Below are 15,373 nucleotides of genomic sequence, written 5' to 3' on the forward strand. Positions count from 1 at the left end.
GAAAGGGAATGACCTTTACGGTTATTGCACATGATTCTGCTGAATGAGTCCGTTACGTGTCCGTTACGTGTGATAGAGGACTACCTCATATTAAGATGTTTAAACAAGTCTGGTGATATTCTATATTTTTCTAAGAAATGTCTGTGGATCAAAAACCTGATATAGATTACTCCTCTGTGCCAGACACTTCCTTTGTTGTTGTATTCAAAACACAATAATAAGACACACTAATGCACTGGGTACATTTTGAGTCAGTATTTGAGCCACAGACACTGTTGTGCTACTGTAGATTTTCACTAGTGCACCAAATGTGTATTAATCCGCCACTGAAAATAGTGCCCAACAAATACATTTTTTACTACAGTTAAGCTAACATATGCAAAAATCTACAGTGCCCAGCTGTTTTTGTAACATGTGAATTTCCTCCGATGGGGGATCAATAAAGAAAGTCTAAGTCTAAGTCTAATTATTGAGCATTTAAAAAAAAAATAAACTGTATAAATTTGACCCTTTTCACAGATTTAAGTCTTCAGTATGTACCAATGGCCTTGAAGCAGTGTGCCACAGACAAGCACTTAAAGACCAACTGACACATTTAGTCTTTTCATGAAACATGACATGATGAAGCATGAGTTCAGTTTAGCGTTTATGTTTTTATCATACTGTTGTTGCTTAAAACCTCATGTATACTGTAGTTTGTGCCATAAATGCTCCCAGACACTGAAACAAAGAGATTCTGTGCTCCATTTTTTCTAAACTAAAAAGAGCTGGTTTACAGAAGCCATAGTTACATGACTATACAATATATTCTAAGCATTTCTAGTTTGTCATTAACTAGATTTTTATTGTATGATTGCCCATAGACTGTGTGACCTAGTGGAGACGGTTCAAGTTTCTGCTATAAGTGTGTTTTAGTTGAGGCAATAAAAACAAGACACATTACAACAAAACCAAAAAAAAATGCAAATAGAGAATATATAACTGATTGAGGAAGTCTGCTAAGATGTGTTGAAGTTCCCTCTTTCACTTCGGTTTCTCTCAAACACAATTCTTCTCTATGTAAACACACACTGTGGATACATGCACAACTTTACACACACACACACACACACACACACACACACACACAAATCTATTAGAAAACCTGTTCATCTGTGTCACTCTCATGTGGTCACCTATCAACCACATAACAAGCTCTGCCTTGGCCACTCATTACCTCCTGACAGCAATAAAGCAAACACACCCAGAGCTACCATGGGCAAAAGGTTAAACCATAAAAATATTCTACATTTGAAAAAGCACACAAAAGAGCACCAACACACCCAGGTGGTAAACGAGGCCAAGGCCCAGGACTCACCTGATTGGCTTGGTTTGGCAAGTGATGTCATCTCTTAGGAGGGCCTGACCACTTAGTAATAAAACAATACACAGATAAGGGTCATCGACTCCTTAACGGCAGCAGCACACAGGAAAACAACATCTGAATGGGCACGTAGACGACAGCAGAGAGCTTGTGGAAGCAGTGACAGATCAACACTTTTGGATTCGGTGGCAGGTGCAGTAGCCACAGCTTGAGGAGGACGCACACCAGGTGGGAAGAAGGATCGAGAAAGAGGAGCAAATATCGAGAGAGCCTTCAGATATTTGCTGGAAAATAAAAGGGAGAAAGTGAAAGAAAGAAAAGCAGGAGAAACAGAAAATTCAATAAAGAGGATCCAAGAGGGGAGGACAAATAAAGGAGCTTTTCATCCAACGAGGGGACGCCTGTCTGGGTGCACGATGGTGTCTTTTGGACTTGAATTGGTCGGCGTCATCCTGTCAGTGCTCGGCTGGGTGCTGAGTGTGATCAGCTGCGCCTTGCCTATGTGGAGGGTCTCGGCATTCATTGGAGCCAACATAGTCACCGCTCAGGTGTACTGGGAGGGCCTGTGGATGAGCTGCGTCTTCCAGAGCACGGGGCAGATGCAGTGTAAGGTCTACGACTCCATGCTGGCTCTACCTCAGGACCTGCAGGCCGCCAGGGCGCTCACTGTCGTCTCCATTATCGTGGGGGTGGTGGCTCTCCTCATCGCTATGGTGGGAGCAAAGTGCACCAACTGCATCGAGGATGACGGGGTTAAAGCCAGGGTGATGGCCTCCTCAGGCGGGGCGTTCATCACAGCGGCTCTGGCCCAGCTGGTGCCCATTTCCTGGTCAGCACACACCATCGTAGTTGAGTTTTACAGCCCACTCATCCCCTCTGGTCAGAAGATGGAGATCGGGGCGGCCCTGTACCTGGGCTGGGCCGCCGCAGCCCTGCTCCTGATTGGGGGATCCATCCTCTGCTGCAGTTGCCCTCCACAGGAAGACAAACCATTGAGGTACAGCATTCCACCCCAGAGTCGTATAGCATACTCTGCTGCACCGAGATCAACCGCTCAAAGCTCCTACAACAGGAGGGACTATGTGTGAGGGAAGAACACAGAACCACAGAGGGATTAGGAATAATTGTAACCTTCTTCATACATAATTCCACATGTATTCTGCTTATTTGTACATTTTCAGGAAATGTGTAGAGACGTGTAGCTAAATAATAATTATGCTGGTTTAACTAGAACCAGCTGTGTGCCAGAACAATTGGTGGGTATTTAGGACCACAAATGTGTGTAAATATAAAGTTTTTTTGATACTTTTTAAAAATAGATTTGGAATCTCTACACAGATGTTTGATAGTACTGTTTACAATTGCCATTAGTCTAAAGCTAATAGGAGGGGGATAAGATCGAACTTAAGAAGTTGTGAGTAAACAAAGGTAAAAGAAGTGCAAAATTTGGTCTATGTTGGCAGTTCAGTGAGGAGAGTTCAGCCCATATATATCTCATGTATATTTATTATTTGTGCTTATATCAGTCACATTATGAATGTTCCTCATTATGCTGATCAGTATCAGGTATCAGATTGTCAATTACAGTAAAGCAAATAGGGACACTGCTGTGACTGTAATGACTTTTAAATGGGTTTTTTTCTGAGGGAATAATATTATCAAAGAAATGCAGACATATTATACATCCAAGCAAAATGGGGCTCACTTTGTGCTCCAAAGCAAGGTCAACATGGCGGAGTGGACTGTAAAAAGAATGAGCGAAGTTATGTAAAATTAGCATTTGGTTGGGTCTCTGGATAGAGGGATATGTGAGTGATTTTCATTGTTTCCTCTCTATCACATTTCACAGCGCATAATGTTTATGTCTGTGTTTAGACATTTTCTACAGAGGTTGATGCTTTTATATAACATGTCTTTTGTTGTTTGTATGTGTTCACTGAAAAAAAGAGAAGAAATACTAAATCTATGACTTCACGAATGCAAGTGTTTTGTTTTTAGATCTACTGAAATGATTAAAATAACTTATAACAATAAAGATTTTAACTGTAAAACATCATGTGGACCTAATTTATCCTGGTTACACTTAATAATGACTAAGGTGATCATTATGTGTTTAAATAGAAAAGAGCCGTATCATTAATAGAAAGCAGGATTTCATTCTGTGTACTTTAAAATTCAAATCAACTCAAGTTAACATAAAATCAGAAGATAGAGAATAAGTTTACGACAACATGAGCACATTGTTCAAAAACTGAAGAATGTAATCTATATTTGTCTTTACCTTCTTGGGTGTTTTTAATCTTTGATATTATTTTATAAAAACAGCATGAAAAAAGCTGTTGATGTTTTAGAGAGTTAATAACACCTTCCCACACATAGTTATAGTTACATATGACGGATGTTTTTCTTTCTGATTCTGTTCTGCGTGTGATGGGAAGGGAAGTGTCTGCCTCATTGTCTGAATCGCAGATAGAAACTTTCTCCTGGTTTGAATAGTCAAATTATCCCTCATGAGCACCTGAGCACACATGCTCAGGTGCAGTAGAGCTGCACCAGAAACATTACTATGCATGACCAGTTTCTGCCCCTCTGAGCAACAATTTCTTCAACTTCCTGGACAAAAAAAGTTATTTAAGTTATACTCTTATACTTATACTCTTTTGTGACTATGAGGGACCCCACCAAATAATAACAACCAGTGGTGGACGAAGTACTTTTCTCTGGAAAAGCCAAAAACAGGATCAGCGAATATGAAAAGAGAGGGGAGGGCTGCAGGTCACACTTACATTGGTATGTAAGTGTGACCTGCAGCCCTCCCCTCTCTGTGCTAAGCCCCTTCAAAACGACAAGCACAGGCATTTGTACGCATTTCATACACCAGGAAAATTAAGTTAGCAGCTTCAGCCGATAATGTTTGTGATCACAGTGTCGTTATTCTGCCCTGAAATGATTACTGTCCTTTTCTTTGCATACTTGTAGACCTGTAAAGCCCCCTGAGATGATATACTGTGATTCAAGGTTCTAATATTAGCTAGTTTTAGCTACATAAACATGAACTGGAACTATTTGCAATATTCAGCATAGCCTCTCATCTCCTACTGTCAAGGTAAATCTACGCACACAAGTCATGGATGAATTATAAGAGGTCTTATAATAAAGTTACAACCATAACACAACTAACGAACCACTGCAGCACATTTGGGTGCAGCAAAATGAAGTCAGCAGCTTTGTTGCAAAGTTCCCTCCATCTCTGAAACGCTTTGCAGATATTGATTATTTTGCATATTGTTGCGTTTATTGCGTCTTTTTGATAAGTCCGTCTTCCTTTGTTAAGGTTGCAGTTGTTACAAAAGCAGGAATAGCAACTTTTTCTGTAGGCCGCCACTGAATAAGATTTCCACCATATATATATATATATTTATATATATATATCATATTATTAATCTGGTTCTGCAAAGTAACAAGTAACTATAGTAATCAAATAAATGTATTAGAGTAAAACAGCATTCCCAGTAGCAGAAAGTGGAAACACTCAAGTAAAGTACAAGTACCTTAAAATTGTACCAGAGTACAGTAATTAGTTAATTTCCCACACTGGTGACACCATCATTTAAACACATATAAGTGTGTCTTAGTTTTAGTGTGCATTCCTTAATTATGAAAATACCTTCATGGTTTAATATGGAAGATATACCTTTACTAATTGACAAGCACATCGGCTCCAATTTGGCTAACGTGTCTGAGCTTGTTTTGGTAACAACAGCAGCTGGTCAACACAGGTGTCCTGATACAGGTAGCCTTCAGGTTATGGCTCTTATCTCAGTAATAATCCACCAACCAACTCTGTTGTTTCATAAACACGAGAAACAACAAAAAGAGCCTCCCTGTTGTTCGGCCCTCAGCTTTGTTTACGTGTGTTGTTGTTTTTATGTCATTTGGAGAACTATTTTGGGCTTCAGGCTCACAATGTGCAGACATTTTGTGTAAGTAAAGCTTGTGTGTCTAACAAAAACATTGGACCAGCCTGTTGTTAAACCTGTAGGTGATGGGCAGTCGTAGCTCCTTGAGATATATCAACATTTGAAGTCTTTGAGATTTAGGTTTAGAGGTGAATCTTGTTCTTGTCTCCACTGGAGCAAGGAAGCACATAGAGGGAATTTAGGGCTGAAAAGACAAACTTTGGAAGACACCCACTTCATTTGTGTAACTTTTACAACTGGAGCCTCAGATAAACTGTTGAACTCATTTCTGCATGAAATGAGGGCTGCGGATTTTGATAGCCAGCATAAAGAGGAAGAAAGATTCCAGCAAGCAAAAACTTCTTTAGTGCTCATTTGGGCACCTAAATGTTGTTTCTAGATAGACTTGAAAATGATGAACCTGTCCTTTAATTCCAATTAATTGCTGAATAATCAGGAGAGTTTTAGTCAGTGTACACAGTGCACTGCACATGCGACAATGGGAAATGTGTCTATAAGCATACAATTGAACAGAATATGCAGAATCAAAATGCCAATAATGAATGATTAGAACAATAAATAAATATTTACTTTGGTTTAGATGGAGCTTTTTATCATTGTTATCAAGGATGAACAAAAACATCCTGATAAATTGTTATTATGAGTCTGATTTCTTAACTCACATTTAACCCATTTACACTAATTTCTATAGATATGACTCCCCTGAACGTCTAACTGCACTTATCTCATTTAAATTGTCTGGCTTGTTTGACCAATCTCCAACAAGGGCTCAAATAATACAGTCAGCAGCACTCACTTTGTCCAACCACGTGTGTTTCTCCAGGAATTGTTTGGACAGAGTAAAGAGTTAAACCGATACTGAGAAGATCGTGCTGTCTGTATGCTAAAGGTGTCTGAGAACCAGCCTATTATGTTCTCTCCCTGCTCATATTTGCTCTGGGTGCTGTTATTCTGGTTTCCAGTCTGGAATTGTTTTCCTAACACCAGGTCCTGACTGTTTAAGAGACCAATACGGCTGGAACCAGGAAGTGATGAAAGATCAATAGTATCAGAAAGACTACTAGTCTACTTAAAGCCTGAGTGTGTGTTTGCACCGGTGTTTGCATTTCTGTATTTATCCTCACAACATGTGGATGAAGCTACTTCTCTGTTCCACTCTGTGATCAACCACTGCATAAACCCAAGTCAGCATTTTTGTTTAAGGAACTGAGTACTTGTTGTTGTTTAATTCTATGTATGTAAAGCAGAAATGTCCCTACTCTCTTCATTAATAATATAGACATATATATACTATATATATATAGACATATATATACTTATAATATAAGTATAAAGCCTTGTTTACTCTACTTTATACCACAGCTTGGATTTACTCATCGCAAGTTAATGTCCCACATCAGGTAGAGCATGTTCATGGAAGAAAGCAGGTGAAGTGAAGTGACCAACCCCCACCAACCACACACACACACACACACACACACACACACACACACACAGATAAACCCTCCCTCCATAGCATCCCTCCTCACCCGCCCTGCCTCCCTCCAACTCCCCTCCTCCACTATATGTGCATGGGTGGTGTTTGTTTTTTTCTTTTTGGGGGGGGAGGAGACATCATCCTATTGACATCATCACCAGGGGACTCCTCCTCACTCCTTTGAGGTATAAAAGATCTCTTGTTTCCGTGGCAGCATCTTATAGCTACATCACACCCTCTCGTAGGTGCTCACACCTTTCAAGGAACTGAAACTGAGAAACTGAGGAGGTTTTGAGGGGTTTCGTTAGTTGGGTTCACTATTTAAGTTTTAGTGTCATCAGACAAAGAGCCAGCATGTCGATGGGCTTGGAGATTGTGGGCATTGCCTTTGGTGTCCTTGGATTTATCATTGCAATAGTAACCTGTGCTCTGCCAATGTGGAAGGTGACGGCCTTCATCGGAGCCAACATCATCACAGCTCAGACCATCTGGGAGGGTTTATGGATGAACTGTGTCACCCAGAGCACGGGCCAGATGCAGTGCAAGGTCTACGACTCGTTGCTGGCCTTACCTCAGGAGCTGCAAGCCTCCAGAGCCATGACCATCATCTCTATCATACTCGGGGTGCTGGGAGTCATGATCTCCATGGTCGGTGCCAAGTGCACCAACTGCATCGAAGACGAGCCGTCCAAGGCCAAAGTGATGATCATCTCTGGAATCTTCTTCATCCTCGCCGGCCTTTTGGTCCTCATTCCCGTCTCCTGGACCGCCAATGTGGTCATCCGGGACTTCTACAATCCCCTCCTGATCAGCGCGCAGAGGAGGGAGCTGGGGGCATCACTCTACATCGGCTGGGGAGCGGCCGCCTTGCTCCTGATTGGTGGGGCGATGCTGTGCTGCAGCTGCCCGCCGAAAGAGAAGCAGTACAAGCCACCCCGGATGGCCTACTCCGCCCCGCGCAGCACCAGTGCAGGTGGAGGTTATGACAGGAAAGACTATGTTTGAACAAGTGTCTGACAGATAGATTTGGACAGTAGGATTAAATGAAAATGTTTCTTGAATGAGTGTTTTAGTGTGTGTGTTATTTTTTAAATTCACCCTGTGGTCCACAGATCAAACCACATGAAAAGACTCCGAGATGAAGATGTGTGTACAAATATTAATGTTTTGGCTTAGCTTTTGTCTAACGTGTTCATTTAAATCATCTTAATGTCTTTGCTCTGCTATAATCCAGCAGTGTGTCTTCTTAAAGAGGCTCTCATTTTAAATACACGAACATGAGAGCCTGTTTTCCAGTAAAACTTAACGGAGAACTTTATTCTTTTGAAATGTTGAACTTCTGTGGACCCTCTGAGGACATGTTGTATTTATACTAAAACTTCTGTGGCATTATGTGAATTTGAAAACACCTGCTGCTTGTGTGTGTTGCTCTATCATTAGCTTTTGGCAGGCCAGTGTCGTGTTTCACTGAAACTTTCTGTTAAAAAGCTGCGTGTCATTTGACAATGGCGGGGAAGAGCCAGCTCTCATTTTACATGGATTTGGTTGTGTGATTGGTCAGTGTGTCTGTGTGTGTGTGTGTGTGTCTGTGTGTGTGTGTGTGTTTTACATGTAATATTTGCTTAGGAGAGTTTCTGCTGAAACTAAAGATGGATCCATGATATGGCCCAAGGTAACAACTCTATCTCCTACCTGACAGTTTCACTGTTTGAGGACGTAGAAGGGACGTATGTTTTTGTGTTTCCATATGTGTGAGTTATTTTTATACTTCTGTGATAAAATGTATTTGTAATGTTTTTTAATGCATTACATATGTAGATATCTGTGCTTGAAATAGATTTTTATTGTGTCTTTTATATCTGTCAGAAGAAACAGCCTGAACAGTCATCTGTATGTCAAACAAAGAGCCAAAGGACCTCTTTATTATGTATATGTGTGTGTTTGAGACACCCTGAGGGAACATGACTACAGCTGTTTAGGATTTATGTTTCCAATAGGACGTTGGATGTTGTATTTTATGTGTAGAAATTAATTATCTCCTTCTAGAAAACAAGACTTTCTGTTCAAAGTTTCAAAGTTTAACACAGTTTATTACTTTGGTGTTAAAAGAGCTGATTCATAATATAAAATGTTTTGTTACATGTTTTTTTTATTAATGCTTGAATTTAAAATGTGTTGAAGATTTCAATAAAAGTCATATTCAGAGTCATGTGGAGTCTTTTTCACCCTCTTTGCTGGAGAACCAACCCCACTGATAAAAGCAGCACAGTATGCACATCACACAGCATATGACACCAAAACAAACAAGGAGTGAGCTCAAATCAAACAGTTTAAAAAGCTGAAAGTTGGGTTGGGTTTTTGGAGTTGGGTGTCTTTGTTTAGCCAGTGGTACGGCTCAGTTCAGTTCATCTATCAGTGTAGCCAGAGCTAAACGATGCTAAGGTGTGGCAGGTGCACTACACCTTGTTAGGCTGCAGCACAGCTGTGAAAGATCAGAGAGCTTTTGGCTGTTCGCTACATAATGGGAAAAGGAAAGGAAAGGGAATAGGGAACAGGTTCACACATAAAGTCACCGCTGCAGCTCCAGTGACATGTCAGGAGGGAGTTAAACAAGAGAAAAACATGATTGACGATGATTTCCTGGACTTCCTGTTCAACTGTTTCTGAAGGTTTCCAAATTCAAGACTTAATAAAACATTTCCTCTGCAAGTGTTGATGTTGGAAGTTAACTATAGGCTGAATGTATGCAATGTATTTAATTCATTTATTGTTGATTTGATGCCCTGTTTTTCCATATTTATCCGTATCTTTAATTTGACATAATTGCAGGTTTCTGTTTGTCTCAGTATAAATGAACAACTGGCACTACGTATAAATAGAGGTTGGATCTGAGTCACCACATGATGATGTTTGCATGTACATTTTAAATGAAAATGATATAAATAAATACTGCAAATGATCATTATTCAGACCTAAAGCATCATTTTGCTGTGCCTCTGTTGGGTTGGGTACATGTATATCGTCATTGATGCCAGTAATGAGTCAGGAAATGTCAGAGAACCGCATGGTGGTTTTCAACCACTGAGTTACAACATTACAGCCTTATCTGCAGGAAATGGAACAAAAGGTACTTTTATTACACTCGCTGCTCGCTGAGCAGTTCTCTGCCACCAGGGTACAGTCACACACACAGACACCTTGCTATACCCCTGTAATCTCAAAGCACCATGATCAAGGTGGGTCAGTCAGTGGAATTTGACCAATTCAGTGGAAAAATGTTTGCAACAAATATTGCTTGAGTGTGATAATATCTTTTTTTTTGAGAACGTAATACACTAACTGTGATTAAATCATGCAATAGTTATGTTGAATTAATTGATAATCTGAGCATAGAATGCCCACATGCCTCAATGTCTGAGAGGTACATTTTCAAATTTTCTACAGGAGATTATTGTTCTGCATCTGAAAGGAAAACTCCAGACAACAGCGGCTGGACACATACCATGCATCCTTTCAGCAAAGTTGTCTTTGAGTCGTGTAACTGTTTCTTATCTACACAGACAACCGGTGAATATGAGGTTTTACTGTCTCAGAATCACAGAGAAAGAGAGCAAGAGCATTGACCAAGGTTACAGTTGTTAAAACTTTACACTTAAAATTAGGTGTAAAAAAACATTTCAGTTAACTGGAATAAAAATAAAAACTATACTTTAGAGAAAAAATTAACATTAACTCAAACAATATTGTGCACTTAGAAAACTAAAATAAAAACGTGCAGGAAATCAGTTTCAGTCTTCAGTTTCAGTTTTTGTCTATTTGATCACATTTATCAACACAATCAGCACGAGGATGCAGATGTTTAATGAGATTGTGATGTCTAAATGACTATGAGCCTACTGCCGTCAAAAAGTGTTGTAATACCAATTCTGAACTAAATCTTGCCCCTGACAAACGCCAACATATTGTAATATAAAGTTTAACCTAAAACTGGCACCAATAACAACTAAACTGAAACTAAACATTTCTAAACAATGAAAACGTTTAGAAATGAGCAAACCCACTCCGGAAACAAAATAAACTGAATTAATTACAAAAAATACAAACAAAATAAAAATCAACACAAATGAGAATTACAATTAACAAGTAATATCTTTGGTGCTGACACAATACAGGGAGAAATGCATATTTCCACTATCAGTATGTGTGTGTGCTGACACAATTGGTGATCAATATCTGACAACAATTGAAGTCATTAATCAAGCAATAATGAAAAAACATTTACTAGTTCCAATTTGGTAAAAGAGAGTCTTGCTGTTTAATTTTGTCAGAAATTAAATACCTTTTGATTTGGGGCTATTGCTCAGACAAAACTAGTCATTTAAAGATGTTGTCTTGAGCCCTTGGAAACTAGGATTTTCCAATTTTTTTTGAAATTTTAAAGATTACACAAAATAAAGAAATGATCAAACCACTAATGACAATAGTCATGGTTACAGTGTTTCTTGTATGGCAGCATATCAGTGCTAACAGACATCATGTTGACTGCATGCTCTTGTGCCCAATAGTGCTGCTAGTGGTCAGAAACTCCACAGGCTGCCTTTAACACAATGCTGTTTATCACGTACATTCAATAAATAAAGCATACAGAAAGAAGAAGAAGAAGCTGAACTAATAATTTTCACCACTCAGAGTGAGGTGAATCAATGTGCAGCAGGTGTTGATTACTGTTAGCTGAACAAAGAGAGAACCGGATTAGCAGGATTGGGCAAAAAAATAAAGAAATAGAAAAACAGTATTATGAGCATTACAGAGAATAAAGGCCACTGTTCTTTTGACTCCACAAATGTCATTGAGCGCAATTGAATGTCAACTTCTGTTTCCAGCAAGAACACGTGAAGTTGACAGGTAGCAGTTTTCTCACAAACACGATGATGACCGAACAGCAAAGTCCAACAGGTGCCTGATAGAAAGTATTAGCTCAGGTTATCACCGATTGTTTTAACCTCACTGACTGATGGACTGTAAAGCTGAGTAAAGCAGATACACTATCTGTTACAAACACTTAAGCAAGCATGTGTCAATAAATATGTTGTGTTTCAGCCACATTATTCGTTGTAAAGCTTAAAGGGATTCAGAGGAGATGTAATTGGGCGGCACTACGACACTAGATGCAACATATGATGTGTGTTTGTAATATAAATTTGCACTAAATCTTGTATTTCAACATGAGGATACCAGTCATACTCTGGTCATTTGGAAGGTGTACGTTTGCTCATGCTGTGGTCTATCAGCCAAACCTTCAGTAATTCCATGAAAAGCATCCAAATTTAAATTTAATCATCCAAAACTGAGTTTCCCACCTCCAGGGTACTCACTAAATATCAGATTTTTCGAAGCATCAGAGCCAAAACCAAGGCTGTGACCTGAGCCTGTTTTGTTTTACAAAGTAAAATAATAATCTGTCTGAAAAACAGTGCACAACGATCAGACTTTTGACCTGTGCAGCGACCCTGTGATTGTTTTTCTGCTGATAAAACAGCACTGGCTGTAGTATACGTCCAGAATGAGCTGACGCCTGTCAGGATGTAGTTGTTGTGCACTGACTTCTGTTTTCTGACTTGTGACAATGTTTTCCCTGAAATCAGAACATTCCTCTGCCGTTCCAGAGTATCCAGATAATCCTGCAGCTCTTATCAGGGAGCTTTGAGCTGTGTTTTATGACTTAACAAGTGGTCAAACTATTTACATGTGTAAATAGAGATAAATTGGAGCTGTTGTGAAAGACTAAAATGGTGACTAATTGGACAAAAATATTTTGGTATCACTATTTATGTCATATGGTGGATCAACAATAAACAGACTCTTTAATAACAAGATACTGACAGCTAATTCTGGGAAAGAGATTTCTGGGAAATGTTTGACTTTTCTTCACGTTTTACTCTCTTTAAATAGAATATGACAACACACAATATACAAAAAAGTGTGTTTTTATAAATGGAAAAGTTTATAATCTGTGAGTGACATGATATGTGAATAGCAGGATATTAATATTCTGCACATGAACATCATAGTGGAGTCTCAATTTTACCATAAATATTTAAATATTTCTCCCCATGAATTATTATCCACCTGAATATTTCCAAATTTGCTCTAAATAAAGATATATGAGGTGGGCAGAGATCTGTAAAGATGTCATAGACACAGAAAAAGTCAAAAATGAAAGTGAAATCAGTGAAAGGTATCTTTTATTGTATATCAGCAAGCATTTCATTCATTCATGTTCACCGATTTATTGATTTATTTGACAGTTCAAACACTTGTTCCCACATAGTTTCTTCAGAGTTAAAAAGAGCTGAAACACAACTGATGGTTTTCTATTGTAGCTAAATGATTTATGTAACTGTGCTGGTCATTAAATGGTGTTAAAGGTTGTGGCTTAAAAGATAGCATAAGTATAAGATATACTATGTTATAGATCAGATATATTATGTTGTAGAGATTAGACATTTTTACATATTGTACCATGTAGGAAGAGCAACAGCAAGTTTCATCTAAAGTTTGGTAGTCAAATAATTTCTGGTTATTGTCTTTATACAGTATGATGTTATGAAAACATCTTATTGTATGAAAGAAAAATAATAAGAATGATAAATAAGTGAAAAAGTTGAAAAAACACATACATGTGATGTATGAGTGCATGTGGAGGCACTTGTCTGTCTCTATATGTTGAATGGCTGGCGACCAGTTCAGGGTGTACCCCGCCTCTCGCCCGAAGTCAGCTCCAGCTGGCTCCAACTCCCATCTTCCCTTTTTTTCCTCTCACTTGGGTGTGTCCCCCGGGCCTCTGTCTCACACCATCACTATGGTGACAGCTCACAGCGTGCTTTATCCCAGCAGACACGTCTCCCATGGCAATGAATGCTTGGAGACACAGCGAGGGAGGCCAGGTTCTTCAGGCCCACTGACTGATGGTTTGTTTTATGCTCCTGTACATGACAGGAGCCACAAACATGAGGACAATAATCACAAATCAAACCAGAGCGAAATCAGGACAATAAACTCATGTGTAGTTTGCGTCATGAGATAAAGAGCACCTGTGATTAAACTTTCTTGTAACTTAATATCTTGCCAAGCTCCTTTGAGCCTTTGGTGCCTACAAGACTTAAGAAGCTCAATATTCTTGAATATTTTATAAAAAGACACTGAAGCACTGTAACAGAATAAGTACAGAAAAGTAATACAGCACAGCAAACATTAGTAAACTCTCCCACAGTGGAAAACAGTAAAAAGTGCAGGCCTTCAATGCAGCAGGATTCCCCAACGGATCATGTTTCAGATGGTGTTTTAGCTCCAACTGAGGAGACATCAGCCTGGTGAGGGAGACATCCACATATCACAATAATCACAGGTCTACAAACGTCCCTAAGAGACAGTGAATGACCTGAGCATTCATTTCAAGCTGCTCTCACAGGGAGCAGCTTTGTGCAGCACAGGAAGAAAATCATTTCAGAGTGAGAAGGTGTCGCCCACATGGTGACACTGTGGCGCCACCCGATGGCTGTATATTTTTACCTCTGGTTACTGCTTTTTGCAAATTCCACACACATACACATAAGATATTACATATGAATATTACATCAGCGGGAAAAAAAAATGTCATGTGAAATTAAGCGAGGTAAACACAAGTCAAGGGTCGTTTTCCATCAGCATAATTTAGAGTCTGCACTTTTTAACCTTTGACATTTAAAGAGATTTCACACATAAAAACTCACTGCTGATGAGACAGTCCAGGTGGAAAAAGTCTCCGGTGGCGTCTCCCTTTCAGATAAATGCACAAGTGAAAGTAGAAATCTGTGTCTTTCTCATTTCTCAAAGTTTGTTTGTGTTTAAATTACTTTCATGTCCAAATGATGCACCTGGAGACAAAACATGGCAACCGTGGAATGTTTTTGATTAAATACAACTTTATCAGGAACGTCCAGCATGCTGTAAGGCCTTAATCAATACTACTTTTCCAGCTACAATGTGACTCAGGGTCTCATGACTTTCTACATGTGCAATCGTACAGACCCTGCCTTTAATCAGTGGATTACATAACACAAGGTCAGTGAGGCTGGAAGACACGTTTAAAGTGACTGTAGGCTCTCTAGCATCTTCTTTGTTCCACAGCTCTCCAGGCAGCAGGTTTTGCAGTGGAGTGTCTGTCCAAGGCCAGATCGAGTGTGATGTAGTCAGAAAATTGAATGGCTGGAGCACCCTCTGCTGGACTAAGGAGTATAAAACCCTCTCAATTCTCAACATTTTAATCATGCTCACTCCATACCAAATCAAATGACACCTCTGTTCTAAACAACTATTTAATTAACAATATTGAAATGTCTTTCAATTAGACAACTTTTGCAGAAAATGAAAGATCGGATGTAATTAATAAAGACATGTTGAGAAGGTTGTTTTCTGACTTTGTGGAACCAATATGACCATCTGATACTTTGATGATGGTGTGGCGACTAGCATTTGGGTTCACTACAAAAGGAAGAAACACTCCTGCACACC

At 39.4% G+C, this 15,373-nt stretch overlaps 1 protein-coding gene across 1 annotated transcript; it reads left to right on the forward strand.

Annotated features, from left to right (window-relative positions):
- The first annotated feature begins 1,461 nt into the window (after positions 1 to 1,461).
- On the forward strand, positions 1,462 to 8,063 carry LOC139212898 (claudin-4-like). The gene is made up of 2 exons (XM_070843461.1): positions 1,462 to 2,270; positions 7,174 to 8,063. Exons 1-2 carry the CDS (start codon positions 1,780 to 1,782, stop codon positions 7,823 to 7,825), a joined length of 1,143 nt encoding a protein of 380 aa, XP_070699562.1. The 5' UTR covers positions 1,462 to 1,779; the 3' UTR covers positions 7,826 to 8,063.
- The last annotated feature ends 7,310 nt before the right edge of the window (positions 8,064 to 15,373 follow it).

This window comes from Pempheris klunzingeri, chromosome 14 (genome assembly GCF_042242105.1).
Source record: "Pempheris klunzingeri isolate RE-2024b chromosome 14, fPemKlu1.hap1, whole genome shotgun sequence".
Lineage (NCBI taxonomy): Eukaryota > Metazoa > Chordata > Actinopteri > Acropomatiformes > Pempheridae > Pempheris > Pempheris klunzingeri.

What these genes read in the sequence shown, in the direction of transcription:
- LOC139212898 (XM_070843461.1), top strand. Translation starts at nt 1,780, where the DNA reads ATGGTGTCTTTTGGACTTGAATTGGTCGGCGTCATCCTGTCAGTGCTC. An exon ending in ATGGAGATCGGGGCGGCCCT is followed by an intron (nt 2,271 to 7,173) that starts GTACCTGGGCTG and finishes ACAAAGAGCCAG; the next exon opens with CATGTCGATGGGCTTGGAGA.